The sequence below is a fragment of the Alexandromys fortis genome, unplaced genomic scaffold (assembly GCF_014885135.2).
Source record: "Alexandromys fortis isolate MF-2015 unplaced genomic scaffold, M_Fortis_MF-2015_v1.1 scaffold_8_9099976_23576923, whole genome shotgun sequence".
Classification (NCBI taxonomy): domain Eukaryota; kingdom Metazoa; phylum Chordata; class Mammalia; order Rodentia; family Cricetidae; genus Alexandromys; species Alexandromys fortis.
Genome location: NW_026067899.1, coordinates 3,598,846 through 3,619,218, shown reverse-complemented (window position 1 = coordinate 3,619,218; position 20,373 = coordinate 3,598,846). Strand labels below are relative to the sequence as shown.

At 43.4% G+C, this 20,373-nt stretch overlaps 1 protein-coding gene across 1 annotated transcript in view; it reads right to left on the bottom strand.

Annotated features, from left to right (window-relative positions):
• Lrp2 (LDL receptor related protein 2) overlaps window positions 1–20,373 on the bottom strand; it is a 122,879-nt gene that overhangs the window by 47,618 nt on the left and 54,888 nt on the right. The window contains 19 exon segments of the mRNA XM_050123018.1: window positions 6–115; window positions 1,297–1,440; window positions 1,852–2,018; window positions 4,237–4,365; window positions 5,308–5,485; window positions 6,005–6,233; window positions 6,795–6,979; window positions 7,827–8,038; window positions 9,111–9,359; window positions 10,382–10,759; window positions 11,969–12,085; window positions 12,173–12,292; window positions 13,182–13,424; window positions 14,482–14,763; window positions 14,987–15,124; window positions 16,170–16,300; window positions 16,852–16,977; window positions 18,319–18,511; window positions 20,023–20,226. Of these exon segments, the coding sequence (XP_049978975.1) occupies window positions 6–115; window positions 1,297–1,440; window positions 1,852–2,018; window positions 4,237–4,365; window positions 5,308–5,485; window positions 6,005–6,233; window positions 6,795–6,979; window positions 7,827–8,038; window positions 9,111–9,359; window positions 10,382–10,759; window positions 11,969–12,085; window positions 12,173–12,292; window positions 13,182–13,424; window positions 14,482–14,763; window positions 14,987–15,124; window positions 16,170–16,300; window positions 16,852–16,977; window positions 18,319–18,511; window positions 20,023–20,226 (3,535 nt within the window).

Sequence of the window (20,373 nt, the reverse complement as noted above, 5' to 3'; positions counted from 1 at the left end):
CTCACCCACGTGCTGGGTCAACTGTTATGCCAACTGGGAGGCCAACGCCAAGAGAGGTGCCATCGTTGGTAATCAGTGTTTTTCCATACCTCGTGTCTCCCTGGAGTGTCACCACCTACAGTCCAAATTCATGTATTAGAACTGAATTTCTTTTGTGGAAACAAAGATGGATGGGGTGCACAGCTTAAAAGCTAAAGCATGACCAGTAATGACTCAAGACGCCATTGTGTTTCCCTCTGTCCCCACTACCTCTTTCCTCTCGGGGGTCTGGGAAGAATCATCTCAGCACAAAGTACAACCAGGGCTGGAGAGGTGGCTCAGAGAGGCTTGGACTATGCTCCCAACATCCGCATTTTGGCTCACTGGAGTGCCTATAACTCCAGTTCCAGGGGACCCAGCATATTCTTAAGGTCCCCATGGGCACTGCGTCAATGTTCTGCACTGACATATACGGAGGCAAACTCTTCCCAGCGATGAATAAGCAAAGATCGCTGCCTGTTGCTATACAGAAGGTTTTCCGTATAATCACTACTGGATGCAAATAGGTCACTTATCTGTATTAGCATTCTCCCCCCCACCTCTCTCCCTTCCTCTCTCACGCACACACGCATGCACTGCAAGCACACACACATACATGCACGCTACCTTTTCCCCCTCAATCTATGCCTTGTCTGGCATTTCTAATTACTGCTTGAACTACCGTAATTTTTCTGATTTCAAGTTGCCCCTTTCTGTTACAATCTCCTACGTTTTCTGGGTCTAAGAGTCTTCTTGGGTCACATTAAATCCCTTCTATTATTCTACCTCAAGTTCTCTCATCTGCCACCTGCAGGCTTCATTTATAAGCAGCACCTGTTTTCAAGAAATAGGCACACAGCGACCCCTAGTGGAAAACAGGCTTCTCAACAGCACCTCCTATTTTCAACATGGAATGTTCCCTTCTGGAACAGTAGAGATCATTTATACTGCCTAAAAGAGTTATACAAACCCTTGGGTGATTCATCTCCCATGTTGAATACAGAGATAATTTGTACCCTGTTTCATAAGATAACTCAGTACCATGAAGGCATTTGTCCAAGGTCAAACAGTTCATGAGTTCAGGGTTTTTATCTCTCAGCCTTTTCTATACTTTTTCTAGAAACGGGCATTGGTCATCCTCCAAGGCTCAGTAAAATAACCACCCCTCACCCTACATGGTTGCTTTTGCCACACTGGAGCTTGTGTGCAAGGAAAAAAATATGCCTTGCTCATCTTTGAATATAAGATAATTTGTAGGAAAGAGATGAAGAACCTTACCCCAATGGACCGACTTGCAGAAGTGGTGTAATAAAGGTTTCTTGATACCCAGTCTAAGGCCAGGCTATAGGAGAACCCGGCCAGAGACAGAGGAGCAAACACTTCCCTCTGGCTGCCATCAGTCTTCACTCTGTGAATTTCACCCTGGGAAGAAAGACAAGGGAGGTGAGCTGACCTGAGGCAGGGGCATGGCCCCTACACAGAGGCCCCCTTCTCAGTACATCTATTGCTGCTTCCTTGATGCTCCTCACTTGTTGGGAAAAGCAAACAAAGTTAAGCACCTGAACTTTCAGAAGGGAAGAAAGCAGCTGAGAAGTCAGCAAGACAGACACATCAACCACAGATCTCTCTTCAGCCCCCTTTCTCCTCATTGGCTCTTTCCCCATTCTGGCAGATGAAATGAAGCTTCCATGAAGGAAAAACAAAGACACTGAAAAAACATTTGCCCCATGGAACCCAGGGCCCCCAAGAGCCGCATCAAATGTCTTCCTGGGAATCCCTGAGGGAACTTTGTCTTAAAATAATGGTCACATATATTGAGCGCATACAACTTACCGGGTTCTCAGCCCAGTAGATGAACTGCTCGGAGTCATCAAATTCAACATTAAAACCATTATGTATCCCTGCTATGGGGACCATAGCGTCGTTGCCCTTCACCGCAGGGTCAAGGGAGATTCCGAATATTATACTATTTCTTACAGACATCAAGAAAGGTTGATCACCTGTGGAAACAGCAAGCAGTGTGTCAGGCATTGCAGCACTAACATTGACGTGTCATGACGAACCATCGTCCTCCCACAGAAGCCCTCCAGGCCCGCAGGAGACACTGCCTGAGGATGGCCCGCGACATAGTCCTCATTATCTCCTTACTCAGACAAACTATCAGGATTTGAGTCGGAAAGTTCTCTCTCCCAATAGAGAGCCTTAACAATAAATGATGCATGGAAGGTGGGGAAGTGGAATACACTTGGAAAAGAGTAACTTGTCTCGTGCCTCTCGGGTATCGGCTTGAGGCACAATTACTATTGTGTGTAATTTTCTCACTATTGTGTATTTAGACCTTGATTGAAAATCTGGAAATTACGCAAATAAATGTCTGTAGCTGAGGGCTGTTGCCACGTTAGAGATTCCTTGCCTTGCTTTCAGGAGACCATGGATTCTATGTGTGCATGTGTGCGTGCATACGTGTGTTTTTGTGTGTCTTTGTGCCTTTTTCCATGTGTCTATGTGTGTATGTGTCTAGGTGTGTCTATATATTTGTTCAAGTACCTATGTGTCTGTGTGTGTGGTCAATAATAAATGATAACTGCATAACTGAATTGGGTAGAATTTGCACGAGGAAATATATGATCTAGTGATGACCCCAGGTTGCCTTTTGCATTCTGACCCTGAGTCAGAAACCTATTTGGGTGTACAGCTAGAGTTTGTCTACTTGCTTTGGGAAGCATATTTCCTAAGTAAATGTAAGAAAGTTCTCACCCTATAATTTTACGCTATAAAAAAGTCAAATTGAGTCAAGTGAGATGGCTCAGTTGGCAAAGCGTTTGTCACGCAAGCTGAGTTCAAACTCTGAAACCCACAGGGGAAGGAAACAAAACAGCTGACAGTGGTTCTCCAACATCCGCACACACATGTACATACCCCGTGTGCACAGGCACGCAAGCCACATGTAATAATATAAAATGAGGTAAAAAGAATATAAAATTCTGAAGAAGAAACAACCAGGCAACCCTATCCACCATTTACTGATGCTTACTTTGTTTGGTTTTTGGTTTTGCATGGCTGAGATTAAACCCAGGACCCCACACAGGCAAACACCATTTCCACCATCCCACCCCAGCCCATCTTCAGAAACCAACAGGAGACACTAGCGACCACTTCCAAAGCCTGCCCATGGGAAAACCACAAGTGAAATTATTTGTGAAATGGCAAGTGATGCTATTTGCTGTCACCATTAGATGTCCCTACAATAATCTGCTGACAGTCTTGTCTGGTGAAGGAATGCCCTGTATCTAAAATATCTATGTCCAGATTAATCTTCTCTGAAAGATTCAAGGACACATTAAATTAAACAATGTCACCAAGGATTAGTAATGTAATAAATCTCTGAGAAAAGTAGCAAAAAAAAGTACTGACAATCATTAAAACCTTTCATCATGAGAATATCAGTGCACAGCGTCACAGGTCTGTACGGGGCACCATCCCCAGGACCTCAGCTGCAAACACTGTAACCTGAAAACACTATAAATGCCCTAAAATCCATGGTGTATTTTCCATTTCAAAGTTTCCCTACATTTGAACATGTTGAAACATTTGGACCTATGAAACATGTTGCAACTAACTAACCATTTAGTTTCAACTTCTCTAGCAATTTGTATCCGTTTCATATTTCCACTCCTCTTCAGTGAAGAGTGAACAGATTCAGAGTAACTTTTTTTATATTTCTGAGCAATAGATGATGATTTTGCATATACACCCTTGAAGAAATCATTTCTCTTTCCTTTTGCACTCTCCAGACCACTTGACACAACACTCCACACACCCTTCAATCAACCCACGAATATAACTAAGATTAAATTGCTCAAATGGCCACTTGTAATATTTCTTAACAGAGAAAGCACTTATTTCTGGGGTATCAGATAATAACATTAACGATTCTGAAGCTGGAGACCCAGGACGGATCACTCACCAGTGATTATTTGGTATAAGAATAAATAAAACAAAGGACCTGAAAACGTGCAAGCGGAGCACAAACATCAAAAATAAATTCTACTTTAAATGCAGAAAAGGTTAAAGGTTGACCCATATGCACAGGTCCACAGAACCTGTATAGCAATAGAGATGCTTAACGCTATCACCCCACTGAACATAACTGAACTGGGTGCAGGGTTTCCCACAGTCTAGCCACAACTACGACAGGCTTGATCAGAGCACACTTACCTCTCACGCAGTTGACAGAATCGTCAGAGAGGTTCCATCCTGAAGGACAAGCACAAGAATAGTATCTAGGGTCCCGTGCAGAAAGCAGGCAAAGGTGACTACAGGGAGCAAAGGCACATGGGTTGTGGGCTGTGGAAGAAAGCAGAAAATGCACGTGTGTACATGCGTGAATGGAAACTACCTGCGCTGTGGTCCAGTACAGGGTCACAGGAATGACTTTCACAAGGTCCTAGTTCAGTTTATAACCAGGTTATACCCTAGATCCTATAATATAAATACAATGTCTACTTGCCATACCCAAAAGCTACCTTGCTGTATGAAAGATGAAGGCATCTTTGCATGTGTCCGTTATTTGGACTCTCAGTGTATATCCTATTTCTTCTACATATGACATGCTAGATAATCTATTCTTTTCCTCACCAAAATACTAAGCATCTGTAAGTTCCCAAACACAGTTTATCTAAACATGGAGTGGGCATTCTAGAAAGGAAACAGAGCTGGTAACTCATGTTGTGGGTGGTAATTTCAGAATGTGAGGATAAGATGTCAGAGCACTGTGAGAGGTGCTTAAGAAAAGCTTCTCCAAGAAACCAGAGATGACTCAAAGCAGCAATTCTGAGAGAGACGGAAAGAAGACAGGTGTTCAAGACAGAACAGAAAAGTACAAAGGCTCAAAGCTGAGAACTCGCCTGCTGTGCCACTAGACCATGATATAGTCTAGGAGGGTAAATGTAAAACCCAGAAGAAACAGGGCCAGACACCACTGGAGAGACTTGATAAAAGATTATGGGAAGATTAAGTGTTGTCCCTCACAACACCCTATGCATGAAGGTGACGTGGGATGGCCACAGCAGAACACCTACAAGGAGATGGTATCATAATGAGTCCCAACAATTCGCTGCTAAAGAAGGTCACAGAGGTAGTAGCTAATTGCTACATTATGTATACAGTATATGGTATTGTTACCTACAATGGACTGTTTTTCCAGCAGTAAATAAAAGCAAGAATGATGCAGAAGCCCAGGCAAAGCAAAAAGAAAATGCCATTTCCAGGCAGGCTGGCATCACTTACAAGACGGTTGCCTTGCAGGATGAATGGCAACAATCCCAAGAGGCTGCTGAACGCTGTACATTTCAACAGACTGGTTGCCCCCATGCCACTTGTTGGCTTTCATCACCCGCCGAGTACCACGGTCGGTCCAGTACACAGAGTCCTCGAATAGAGTCAGGGCGTGAGGATGGTGGAGAACCTGGAAGAGAAGCAGACAGTGAGACCTCACCCGGAAATGGGAAGAATGTAGGGCGCTTAAATACTGAAGATACTAATTCCTAGAGTAGGCACTGGGAATGACACTGGGCATTCATTTTGAAATGGAAATTGTTCCAGGGCTATTTTTATTATATTGTAGGCCTAGATTACCCAATATGCACGAAGGCTCGCTCCTCGTAGCATTGACTAACATGTCAAACTTAAACAGAATTCATTGAATAAAAAAAATTAAGCACACAACAGGCTCTGTCTTCATTGAGAAAATATAAGTCTAGTAACTTCATTTCACCATGATTTTTAAAGATACATAAGCAAACGGCTAGCACCCATTGACTAATGGCTAAAATAAACATACTAAGTTTCTTGCTAGGAACAGAAGGTTGATTTAACCTCACTAAGTACTCCCTAATCTGGTTTTCTTTTGTTTATTCTCATTTGTGCGTGTCTGTTCTCTTTTACTGATTTCTACTGTGGTTTGAACTTTATATCGAAAACTTACCAAATCACCTGAAATGACCTGCTTCCGGTTGCGCCCATCATAATCGCAATATTCAATGTAATCAAGATAGGCGTCCATGAAGTAGACGAGTCGGTTGGGGTAGTCAATGGTTAAGCCACAGGGCCAGAAGATCTTTTCCTGGACGATGACCGTGCGCATGGTGCCGTCCATGCTGGCTCGCTCAATCCGCGGGTGACGGCCCCAGTCAGACCAGAACATTAGATGGTTACTGTGAAAAGAGGAAACATATCAACAGGAAAGATAACTTTCACTTAACATAGTACACCACATGAGCCATGCCTTCCTCTGTGGTCACAAGACGACCACAGATCATCTAGCTATTTTTTTTTAATAATGTGCATAAAATATGCAGTGCCTTATGACATAAAAATGTTCTTTTTTTTGTCCTTTTTGTTTACCTTATCTTCAGAGATTCATTAACTTCACTAATGTGGAATAACTTACACTATCTGGGAAGTCAGCATCATATTAAACATAAACTCTAGCTCAGCACCCTGTAGAAAACATTCTAACTTCATAAACTCTAGGAAATCTTCGTAAAACCTAGGGAAGATTCCTGTCTTCCTCTTACACCAATCAAGGCAATGTCTCTTCCTTAACCAGCTTAAAAGGATTCTCACGAAAATAACATGAACATGAAGCAGAAACAGCCATTTTGTTGTTTCCAAATCTCAGCCAAGCGACCCATCTGCAGGCCGTTACTGCATGCCTGAGAAACCTAACATGCATTCAGTGAAGACTCGCAGAACTAAATCAGTGTCTTTCTTACCCCATTCTGGGATCTAATGCTAGTCCCCTGGGGTTTGAGACATTTGTGTTAATCAGTACAGTCCTATGGCTTCCATCAATCTTAGAGACTTCAATCGTTTCCAGAGCGTAGTCTGTCCAGTAAAGATTGCGACCTATCCAATCAACTGCAACCGTTTCTGTCACAGAGGTGCCGCTGTCATGGACCTACAGACAAAAGAAGAAGAGGCAAATATTAGAATAAATGGAGGCAAAAACAGAAATTATGTGACCATCAAGCCAGGCGGTAGTGGTGCACTCCTTCAGTCCCAGTACTCAGGACACAGAGACAGGCAGATAGATCTCTCTGAGTTTGAGGCCAGCCTGGTCTACAGAACAAGTTCCAGGACAGACTCCAAAGAGAAACTCTGTATCAAAGAATAAGGAGGAAGAGGAGAGAAGGAGAAGAAGAAAAGAAATTATATGGAAATCTAGAATAAGGAATATAACGATGTAGCTACCCAGTAAGCCAACAGTATTTTCAGGTAAGTATAAGACATTCGTAACCTTAAATAATGCAAGACAGATGTATTAGCTTCTGCATTTGCTAAGAACTCTACCAATGTGTAAAGACGTACAGTGTGTTCACTAAAGCAATTGTGACTGTCAGGGGTCAAGAAACAAACTCAGAGATAGATGGTTCAATCACTTAGTCTTGCAGAGGACTTTAGTTTTGTTCCCAGCACACACAAGACTGCTCACAACTAGGGATTAGTCATCTGCTCCTGGCCTCTTTTGGCAACCACACATATGACTCAGATAAACTCCAATCAAACAAACTGAGGGAGATGGGTTGAAAAGTTTATGCTCCTGTGCTCTCCTTTGCTCTCAGGAAAGATTCGCGAAGAATCTGCATCATGTGGTAGAGAAATCAAAATCAGAGAGGCCTGGAGAGCAGCCCCGCAGCCCTGAAGTTAGGAACATCCAGACCTCTTGCAGAGGACGCGTTGCCCAAGGATAAGGGAGGGTAGGACCTTCTCTTGGTGAGGAGCAGTCAGTAGGGAAGGGCACTTACTACTCTCTGGTCTGTTCCATTTTGAAAGGCACTCCAGGTTTTGCCCTGTTGTAAGTCGGACCAGAAGACACGGCCGGTGACTGAATCAAAATCAATAGCGACCACGAAGGAGACATTCTGGACCAGTGAGTAGATGTTGTGCGTGTGGGCCGTGATGTTGTCCACAATGATTTTGTCACGGCTTGCTACAACTAACAACAGGCTTTCAGGGGCTGTTGGGGAAAAGAAAAAACAAACTGTTAATGAGCTAAAGGGAAAATACAACTAAATACAACTAAAGGGTCTCTTCAACATCCAATGGGTGAGTAAGACACAAGAACTCATCACTTCATTCTTGAGCTCTAAGCTGTCTGCAGCCATAAATGCCATCCTAGACACTCCTGAGCTCATCGGAAGCTAAACTGGGCCAGGGGAATCTTAATTGTTCATTGGTATAATAGCAGTATTCCGAAATAGCTTGCTTTCTTGAATGATTGCAGGGGGCATCTGAGTATCAGGCTTGAGTGAGCTGTACTTACGGTTCTCCTTGGGCTTTGCTATCTACCTTAGCACACGGAGGGATTGATTCTTGGCAATGATCAAGTCTTGAGCATTTTTATTTTCCCCAAACATTTAGGTGTAGCAGAGAGTTCTACATGTCTACTAATAGTCCTTTCCCCCCACCCCTTGTCTTTTTAGTAATACATCATACCACATTAGGTTGGCCTAGGCTACTCAAGCAGAGATAGGTATCTGACTCCACTGTAGCTGTGGTAACCCAATGACTGAGTTCTGACTACCAGGTTACATCCTTAAAGAAAGATTGTTTTCTTAGTCTGCTTTTGAAGGATCGTGAATGGTAACTTCATGATGTTACGAATCAGTCTGTCCCTTGGACCACTCTCATCCAGCCTACTTGAAAAGAAAGGTTCCTTCCTTTTTCACACTGGTATTTTTGAAGCAGAGTCTTGAACTCACTATGAAGCCCCAGCTGACCAGATCCTACCTCCCAAGGGCTAGGATAACCGACATGCCACTGTGACTGGTAATAAAGGAATTTTTAAATCCTCCTCTGTTGAACCACTTTGAAAGCAGCTGGGTCAATACTCTCGTACCTATAATTATATAGGTCACAAGGCATTAAATAAATTGGCAGGGAGACTAGTCAGGCTGACTGCTGGTCAACCTTGACAAATGCTTATACTCTCAGATTTCCTGGAGGTGGTTCACCTGTGAGAGGCTCTCACCTGTGGTTCACCTGTGAGAGGCTCTCGCCTGTGGTTCACCTGTAAGCCTGATGATTACCTGTGACTTTGCAAGTCCGCCCGTCACTTTCCAGTGTGTATTCTGCATCACATGAGCACCGGAAGGAACCTCGCATGTTGACACATTGCTGGCTGCAAAAGCCTAGAGTATCACATTCATTCACGTCTTCACAGGTCTTAGAATCGTTGGCAAGTTGGTATCCTGAGGGACATATGCATGTGGCTCCTAAGGGCCCTTGCATGCACTGATGAGTACAACCACCATTGGAGTGTATGCAGCTGTCTTGATCTAGAATAAAGAATCATGGGAGAGAGGGTTGGTTTTTTTTTTTTGACTCACTCTGAAGCAATCCCATGCCAGACTTAATGAGAGTTATTAAGATCCACATTCTCTTGGATAATCTGTATAGTGTCTGAGAATATATTATCCATTGGAACTAAACTCTACGACCACCCTCCGGTATTTAGTGCTGTGAGAAAATACAGCTAACATCAAGAAACCCAACCGTCCTTGATGAAGCATACAAAGGAATCTAAATACTCTCTCTAGGATTCACCAGCCTAACTAGAAATGGAACAATAGGTCTTAAAGGTTTCACAGAAAAAGCTAGACGTGGAGAAGACATAAACTGACTGACACAGGGCCAACATGACAATGGCTGAGCCTGCCCAAAGCCAGGGCATGTGCCTGGGTATGAAGATTCCTCTATGGCCGTGAACAGCACAACGGACAGGTAGAGTCGTGACACAGGACGTGCACTAGCGGGAGGGCGGGGGGTGAGACACAGTAATTAGTACAACTCCAGCAATTACATGACACATGTCTGAAGAATACTTCGCGGTCATACCTGCTGTGGTTCATCTGAGAGTGAGCGTTAATCAAAGAGGAAAGAGAAGGGACAGTGATTAGGATCACATGCCAAGCAGAGCATTTTAATCACAGAAACACAACCCCCTCTCCACACAGATTTTGGTTGTTATATATGATTAAAATTAGACAATTCTCAAGTTAGAAAAGTTCATGAGCACATTACTAAGAGGGTTAATTTGATGTGAGGTCCTCGTTTAGTCTCATTTATTTCTAAACAATGACACAAAAAGGGGGGAGAACCACAGACACAAGAGCAAAAGGACTTAATGAGAAGTATGATGCAGTCATGATTTATTGGAACTAAATTATCCGGGATATGATGGTACAGAGGAACTAAAATCCCTTCCCAAACTGCTACACGGGGACTGTGACGGTGCTAGGTTACAGCAGGACTGTTCAGAATTCATTTCTGGCCGTCAAATGTGATCAGGAAAACTTACTGCAAAGTGGGGACTCGTCGGTCCCATTCGGGCAGTCCGAGACGCCATTACAGAGGACATTCAGATTGACACAGGTATTGTGGCCCGGGCACTGCCACTGCCAAAAGGGACAGCGAAAAGACTCGGGAGGGCAGTTCTTCTCGTCGCTCATATCCCTGCAGTCATTGTCCCCGTCACAGGTCCATGGTCGGAAGATGCAGTTTCCGTTGTCACAGAGGAAGTGAGTTGGGGGGCAGGTCTTCGGGACACAGCCATTGTGCTCGTCGGAGCCGTCGACGCAATCTGGATGTTTATCACACTCCCAGGTGTTGGGGATGCAGGTGCCATCGCCTTGGCACTGAAACTCATCTGGGTGGCACATACCGGGAGGCCTGGTTGCTAGGAGAAACAAAGGCATATGGATGATGATGCACTTGGGTTTGTAAATGCAATGTCATATAGCTACAGAGGAAATTATTCTGGACAAATGGGGAGTTTATAATAATGATTAAGACAGAACCAATACTAAAGGCTAAAATGATATCAAATGTTCTTGCACATTATGGTACATAGAAATATTTATGTGTGTTACTAGAAATGGGCTAGTCCAGGTGCGAGAGTTAGCCAAGAAGAGGCTAGATAGAAATGGGCCAAGCGGTGTTTAAATGAAAAAAAAAAAAAGAAATATTTATGTGTGGACTTGCCTCTGATTCTTTGGGATTGTCTAAATGCCACCGAGCAAATGTTCCAAGATCTCTGTGGTTTGGGGGTTGTTTTTTGGTTTTGTTTGGTTTGGTTTTGAGTGAGATAGGGTTTCTCTGTGTCACCTTAAGAAGAATGTATTACAAATAAAATCTATTTCATGTCTGTGAATATAGAAAGAACAGGGCCCACCAGGTGGTGGTGGTGCACACCTTTAATCCCAGCACTCAGGAGGCAGAGGCAGGTGAATCTCTCAAGGCCAGCCTGGTCTACAGAGTGAGTTTCAGGACAACCAGAGCTGTTACACAGAGAAACCCTGCCAGGTGTGGTAGCACATGCCTTTAGTCCCAATGCTCCAATCAACAGGGTCCATCAGACTTGCTTCTATCCTGGGATTAGAAGACTTTGCTTCGAACCCTCCATAGAAGGGTGTCTGAGGCATTTCTAAGGCTATCTGCCTGGCTTTAATTACCTTGAGTCAATTCCACAATTCACACCTTTTCTACTCCATAATTTGCCTTTCCAATTGAGATTTGAATGAAACTTCAGATGGGGCTGGCAAAACAGCTAAGGTCTAAGGATTTACATAGTGGAAAACGAGAACCATCTTCCACATGTGTATCGGGGCGTGTGCACCCATGTACACCCAAACAAATAAACATAATTTTAAAAGCCACGTTGGTGAATGTCCTAGGATTGTAAAAAATCTAAGAAATTAATTATCTTCAGTATACATTTGTATAACATTGGCTGCCTACCTACAAATTATTGGGTACTATTACCCATTGACTCGTGAACACTTTGTGCTTTGTGTCTTCCCCCGGCTAGTCTGAATTAAAAACAGCAATGTCCAATACTAAAATAAAGGATCTCCTTGTATATATACACTGTGCATGTGGTACTTACGACAGCCTGCCTCATCAGAGTTGTCCTTGCAATCAACAACACCATCACAACGAAATCGGCTGCCAATGCACGCGCTCCCATCAGCGCATCTGAATTGCGAGCTCGTGCAGTTTAACACTAGAAAGGAAAGAGGGAAAGGGGTTTGAAGGTAACTCCAAGGTAAACTGAGAACACCGTAAGGAAAGACTGAAGCCATCTACTCACCACAGCCCGCCTCATCAGAGCCGTCAACACAGTCCTTATCCCCATCACAGACGTACGTCGGGCTGATGCATCGGTGGTCAGGGCAGCGGAACTGTGTAGGTTGGCACGTCGCTGAAGCTCCTAATGACATACGAAAACAAAGCCAAGTTCTGTTAACTTCTCAGTTCTCTGTGCTCAGCTCAGCCATAATGTCGAAGCCAGCACAGTAAAACTCAAAATGAGGATTTGGAATAAGATGACTCCAGGGCAGAGCCAATCTTGGAAAACAGAAAACAATGATCACAGAAGCACCAGGTGCCTAGCCATATCTCTGTGAATCTACCAAATCTGAACAACCTGCATGCTAGCATGCAACAATGCTGGCGACAGGTGTGCAGGCTGCCCAATCCACTGCATAAAATGCATGTAAATCACAGGTTCCTAGGGGGCAAGATTTCAAAGGGCCCAGCTCCTCCAAGAGGAAAGTGAATCACCTAGTCCTGCAACCAATACAAGAATTTAGTTCGAGAACTCTGCTCCATCTTGAACTATTATTACTAATTACAGTAATAACAGGTGAAATAAAAAGGGGGACTATGTCTATATTCTGTATTAAATGTGATGTGTGTATGTGTGTGTATATATATGTAAGTATATGCACATATATACATGCATATGCATATATATCATATATGCATGTTAGACAGCACACTCATGCATGTGATAGCCAAAGGTTGTTGTCATCTTCTGTTGAGCGAAATCCTTCTCTCTCTCTACCCTTTATTCATGGGACAGTGTCTCTTGCTTCCCCCATAGTCTACAGATGTAGACTACCACATCTGGTTCAGGCTTGTTTGTGTATCTGGATGTCAGACACATGTGTTATGCTTTGATAAGACTCAGTCCCTATAGAAGACGCACCCAGCCTGTATCAGATACAGATAGGGTCTTAGAAGAAAGATTTCAAAGCCTATTGGTTAGTCAAACCATTCGAGGCTCAGCGACCCAGAGCATGCAGCTCAAAACTCACCACAGTTCCTTTCGTCGGATCCATCAGAGCAGTCATTGTCCGTGTCGCAGACCCAGTCTCTGGGGATGCACAGGTGATTGTCACAGGTGAAGGAGGTGGACGGGCAGGTAGACGTTGGCCTCGTGGGGCAGTTCTGCTCGTCGCTGCCGTCTAAACAGTCGTTGTGTTGGTCACAGTGCCACTGGCTAGGAATGCACTGTCCACCACGGGCTCAGGTGAAAGCCAAGGGCGAACAAGAATTGTCTGCAAACAGCCACGAAGGGGTCAAGACCAATTGTTCTTGCAGCGGCCAAGTCATCTTTCCAATACAGCATTACACAGAGTAAGAAGAAATGGGCAAGAGGTTCTGGTTTGTTGAGTACCAGGCGTAGCATATTAGGATGTAGATAGAGTTATCTTTAATTAGACTTTTAGCTGGTATAATCTCGTATTTGCCTTCTTCCTGCAACAACCTCAGGAAAATGTACAGCTTTTCAAAGAACCCTTCTTTGCCACTAAAAGATCTCAGTTGTCTTTATTTTTTTTAATGGGATACTTGGGTGTTTGTGGAATAATATTTTTAAGGAAGTGTCGCTCTGATTGCTTTTATAAAAAAAAAAAAAAGCTGAATGGCCAATAGCTAGGCACAGATGATGCTGGGAAGAAGCAAGGACACCGGGATGAAGAGATGAAAAAAAAGCAGGAAAGCAGGATACACAGATGAGGTAAATGGGTTAACTTAAGCCATCATAAGAGCTAGCTAATAACAAGCCTAATATTTAATAATTGATAATTATTCATTAGTTACGATTTGGCTATTTATAATTAATTCGTAATTAATACTAAGTCTCCATTATTTGGGGCCTTGCTGTTGGGTCCTTCTGCAATGGTATTTAGGGCTGAAACATCATGGACTAGAATACAACCAAGAGATCATTATACTCCAATTCAATTCACTCCAAAAAGGGGGATAAAATACACAGGACATAATGTTTTCTATGGCTACAGTTGCAAGTACCTATGATACTGTGATACTATTCTCTCCAGTGCCGGTGAGCAAACCTGGGGCCCTGTCTGTGCTAAAAAAAATTTCACTACATTTGAGTCCTATCCTCAGCTCTGGTTTGACGTTTTGAACAACTGACTACATTGGTCCAAAGAACTAACATCAATTGACAATAATCAAATCCACTTGTAACTTTACCTATAAATCATGCCTATTCTAAAATGCCACAGTGTCATTTTCCCATGCACACAGTCCATGTTTTATTACTGCTTTTACGACCACGCCTGTGCTCTATTCCAGCACGCCGGTACTTACTAAAGGCAGCACACTGATGTTCATCGCTGCCATCATGACAGTCATCCACGCCGTCACAGCGGAAGAAATCGGGCACACACTTGCCTTTGTCGCAGGCAAAAGAGAAGAAGCCACACTGCTCTGTGGGTGGCTCACCGATGGGGTCGCCTTCACATGTCCTTTGATCGCTCTGAAGCTTCATCCCATAGGGGCAGCCACACACCCTCTGGAAGTTGGGTGCTGGGTAGCAGAAGTGGCTGCAGTCCCCATTGGGATGGGTGGGCTGGCTGCAGTAGTTAGACCCTGAAAATGCAAAGCAACTAGATTTGTCCAGGCAAAGCCATTCCAGACCCCACCGTACAACGCTGGAAATCGGCCTGCCAAAGACAGCATTTCATCAAATATTGGGATGTGCATTTCCAAGAAACCAAGCTATGGGAATACAGCACTATGTTGACAAAATAGTTAAAGGAGCGTCGAGTCAGACAACTGTGCCCCTAGTGGAGAAACTTGGCAGTGCCCTCACCAGTCTGCAGGTCCGCATCGTAGGCTTTCACTTGCATCAAGCTGCTGATGCCACTTCGAATAATTGCCATATCGCCACCATCCGATTTCCTGACTCGGATAATAGCGCCCAGTCTCCAGTCTGTTAAATACAAATTATCTGAAGGAGAAAAACAGAATGATTAGTGCGGGCACAGTTTGAGGAAACAGCGACATTCGTATAAGAACGCAACGGTCCAAGAACCCATCTGTAGCCATTTCTTCTTGATGTCATTGCTCAAACTGAGGTAGGTACATAATGGCATTGGTAGTAATTAGGATTGAACCCCCATGGATAAAAATGAACATAAAGAATCTTAAGAGTGAGTGTATATCTTTAACTGTGGAAAGAAGAGTACACCATCTCCTGTAGCCCGGGTCTGCATGAGGATAAAGTACAAATCTCATCCCCCAAACAGACGCGTGTTTGAGTAAAATATCAACAGCTGTGCAAATGCCTACACGACCCTAATGGTTTAGGATTGTAGCGTTGCAGTCCACGTAATGCAAGACCATAACATGCTTACAGTGTCAGCCCTATTAAATCTAGCCTCTTTATCTGAGATCCACACTAGTGGGTCATTGACGCCGCCAAATCTTATCTCCCTTTATTGTAAACTTCAGTCCCGCCATTCAGCCAAGTATCTCGTTGTATTTAAAAAGATAAGTTCTGTGCAGTGCACAGCTAGTCTTTCACTCAAGGATTAATGATTTGCATCGTGTTGCGAAATAAAAGAATTTTCTGTACCAAATTCCTGTTGACACTTGGCATGGTGACATTCGTGTATTTCTGAGACTGAGATCAAGGGTTTTTTGGAGTAGGTCTAGGCTATATAGAAAGGCCGTAACTAATGTGTTGAAACGTTCCTATGTTCTAGCAAATACCATGTGTCTGACGATACTTGAAAGTCAGAGTCATCTCAAAAATTTCAGAGCATTTTTAAAATATTTTTAAAATGTCACACACAGATAGACCGCAGGACAGAACACTCAGTATGACTGGCCCTAGTCAGATGCTAAGTATTTGAGCAAGAGTGTCTCCACAAGGACACAAGTGGCTCACACACAGGGCTTTCCAACAAACCAAACTTTTTTTCTACATTTAGTAGCCTAATTCTAAATTCCAAGTAAAAGCATAGTGTACCTTTTATTGCTTCAAAACATACCTTTAAAAACGGTGAGTCCGAATGGATATGTCATCTGAGCTACAGAGTCCAGTCTTTTTCTGTCTAAACCATCGAAGGTGCTGTGCTCGATTTTATCAAAAAAGGCATCTACCCAATACAATCTCGAAGCACTAAAAGAAGGAAAATGTTATCTAATACCGAGACACGAGCAGAGTGTCCTGAATACTGAGGAACACTGAGGCGGTGAACTTTCAAATATGTCTCCTAAAAAATTAAGTTGTCTGCTTCCCACAAACACAGTAAACTTGAAATCTGTCCTTATTCCTTGAGAACCCCCAAAGCATGTGTCAGCAAATAGGTACTAGTTGATTAACAGTATTCACTAATTCCCTTGTTGATTGACTCCTAGCCTTAAGGTGCTTCTACAAGAAGTTAAACACAAGCTAGCTACATTTCATCAGCTCTAATACAGTTTGGAGCTTCATCCATCTTAAACCTGTTTTGCTGCTGTTTGTAGAAATTTCAGAATATTTATCCCACCAGCAGCTAACCAATTGCGTTTGGAGTCTGCATCATTTAGCATCCATCACTGATTAGTCTCGGGCATTCAGTGCTTATGTCCTAGTGTGCCACCCTGTGTCCCGCATACTGGAACTGTCATGCTTGTTGCCCTCCGTGCTCTTCGGTGATGAAAATTCAGATAGAATCTGTTCTTACTCACCTCCAATCGATGGCCAAACCATTGGGCAACCCCAGAGTAGTGTTGACTATAGACATTAGGCGAGACCCATCACTCCACGCTCTCATGATTTTAGCAGGACGTTGCCAAGAACTGATGAATATAAACCTAGAAAGTGTGAACAAATGCAGGAGGCCACCATTGGAGCAAACTGATGACTTAGAGTTACAATTGATTTTACTCTCCATACTTGCTCTCAGATTTGGCGTACTTAAAGTTGTAAATATGTAGTCACAGTCACAATGATAAATGATATTAAAATGGTCGTTAAATGGGATACAGAGTAAACACCATGAATAAGAAAGCAGATTTTATTTTCTTTTACTCTGGAATTAAACAGAAACCACCTAATCATTCAATGTTAATTCTTCTATAGAGAATTTATAGTTACCAAAAAATTATTAATTCAAAGTTAGAGAAATGGTATAGGGATTAAGAGCCCTGGCTCGTGAGATCTAGAGTTCAAATCCCTCTTTAGGCCTCTAGACCATTAACAAGCTTCTCACCTGCACAGATACATACAATATAAACACTAATGAACAAACTCAAAATAACATCTTTTTCTTTAATTTTTTTTCTAGGCAAGGTTTATCTGTGTAGACCTGCTGTCTTGGAACTCTCTTTGTAGTTCGGACTGGCCTCGAACTCAGAGAGCTACCTGCCTGTACATCCTAAATTCTGGGATTAAATTAAAGGTGTACACCACTATACCCATCTCTTTAATATAACTCCTAGGACTCAAAACCAACCATTTCCAGTATAGGCTATATATACATTAGATACATACATTAGATATATCCATCTGTGGGTGGGTGGGGTTTATAAAGAAAAACTAAAAGCATAAAGCCAAAACACAAACTTTGTTAGGCAAAAAACGGAAAGGCAGGTCTAGCGTTTGACAATAGCTTGATAGTGTGAGCCCTTCTGGGGCCACTACACCTCACGGAGCCACAGATTCAACATCTCAGAAGTCGATTGTGCGTGCCTCCTCCATAGCCTAGCTTTTTGGCCAAATGGTACCCCAAGTGAGGGACCCCAGCTGACCCACGAGCTATTTTTCTTATCACTCTATTCAAATGCAACTGCTCAGGCTTGCTCTGGATAAAGTCCTGAACACGTAAGTAAGAAAAGAACACTGTTCTGTTGCCTCCTGTCTGACTCAGGGCTAACAGGAGCACACACAGGGATATGAAAGTCCTTATACTAAACACTATAAGATGATCAGCCCCTGCCCTGCAAAGCTTCATATCAATACATTAAAGCAGGGCAAGAATTGGATCCTTTCGTGATAATCTCGCCACATATTTCCCTGCCTTCACATTTTTGAAGGAGATAAGGTGATCACTTAAACGAATGCCCAAGGGATGAAACTGAAGGTGAGGTATGCGGTCTGATCCCCGGGGCAGCACACTGTGAAGGCATATATAGCCATTCCGTGCTCTCACGTACCCAGCAGTAGGATGCACCACAATGGACCTCGGGGTGTTTAAGTCGCTGATTATCTGTCGCCGGGACTTATCAGCCAGCCTCATGACGCTGACACTCTTTAGCCCTCCGTCTGTCCAGTAGAGATTCCTTGAAATCCAGTCAAAGGTCAAACACTCAACATTTCCTAACCTGTTTGCTGTGAGCACTTCTTTTCCTGGGAGTAGAAATAGAGTCGTGTTAATTAAGACAAACTTCCCCAACCCGCTGCACATTGCGATGTCAGATGAAAGGGCATATTTTTAAAACACGTGTGGAATTCTTTAAAGGAAAAAAAAAATCTGCGAATTGCTGAGCAACAATGAGATAAACCTCGAATCTACCCCTTGCCCACAGTCTGGATCTCAGCGAGGAGATAGGGTGGTGATAAACAGACCTGGGTCTGGATTTACTCCCTCGTTCAACCTTCCAGAACTTGTGAGAAAGAGATACCTGAACTCACCTATTACCACTCAGAGACAGCTCTGGACTGATACTGCCAGGTACAGTCGGGGGGTAGCCCACAGACACTGCCGCCCAACCCTCCCGAGACTCTCGGCAGGCTTGCACAGCCACGGGTGGCCATGAGAGCCAAGGAATCAGAAGATCCGGTTACGTGAGAAAAAGATCCCTCTTTCCCTGTATTTCTTTCCTTATGGAAACCTTGTGACTGTCTTCTTTCCAACTCATTGAGAATAAGCATCACATTTCTCTGTTTTTCAGATAATAAAAAGGAAAGGCCCTGGTTCTTTACCCATAGATCAGAATACTAGGTCTTCTGTGGTAACAATGCAAAAGCATGTTACTTGAGTACTCACTGGAAGCCAGGTACTTGGCATGGATTTGTTCATCCTCATGGGCACTATATCCAGTGGTGATTACAATCATGTGTGTTGTAATTCTAATTTTTATGGTTTCTCTATATAGTTTTGTATTAGGCTTAGAACTCTTATTTAAATGAAAGGCAGAGGTGGTGTGGGAATTTTTTCAGCCAGTAGCCTTTAAGATACCAGCCCACTTGATACTATAAATGCCAACATAAAGCATGCACATACTCTCTCTTCCAGCTTCTGGACTTAGCTCCTGTTCCCCATTCATTCAGAGGACTGTGATCTGTGAGTCTACCCCCAAATAAATAGCCCTTTATTATACCCATTTCTGAGCTAGAGTGGGATTATTTTATAGCATCCATTATCACTGCTTGATGGTGCATGGCAAACTAGAGATTCCCAATGGAAGCAGAGAGGAGGAGTGAATTCTGCTTTCTGTTGCAGTTTAGCTAGGGGGCTCGTGTGTTTGTGACTGAAGGATGGAGAAGTCAAAAGACCACCGGGTGTCTCAGTCTAAGTTTGGGTGGTAGTATGAGCCCATAATTCCAGCACTTGTGAAGTTGAGGCAGGAGGATGGCTGTGAGTTCTGGGTCAGCCTAGGTTAGACAGCATGGATCAAGGCCAGCTGGGGTTTCATAGTAAACTTGCAAATAAATATAATAATCTCATTTATAATTTGTTTTAAAAATAGAGATGTCAGGGTTGTTCATACATATCAACCCAGAACTCAGGAGGCTGAAGCAGGGGGATTCCTACAAGTTCCAAGTCAGCATGGACTACACAGCAAACAGAATGAATGGTTCCGTTAGGGGAAGACAAATCAAATATGTCAACACACACACACACACACCCTCCTCACCTGTGCCATCGATTTTTTGTTTATAAATGATATCCTTTGCTAAATCTGAGAAAAAGATGGTGTTGTACTGGGCATCAAAATCAATTCCAACAAAGAAGGAAGGACTCCCAGTGATGGGAACCATGACGTCTTCCTGGGTGGAGAGGGTAAACGGGATCCCTCGCACAGCCGATTGCGATGAGAAGAGCAGGAAGTTCCTAACAGCTGTAGGAAGAGAAAGAAAACAGCGGCGTCAGTCACAATGCAGCGGGGCCCTGCGCCAGAGACAGCGCTTTTCTGCTCATCATATAACGGGGAACCATAGTCCAGAAGAAAACAGATTGCTGTGGTAACTCCTTCAGCCAATAGCCT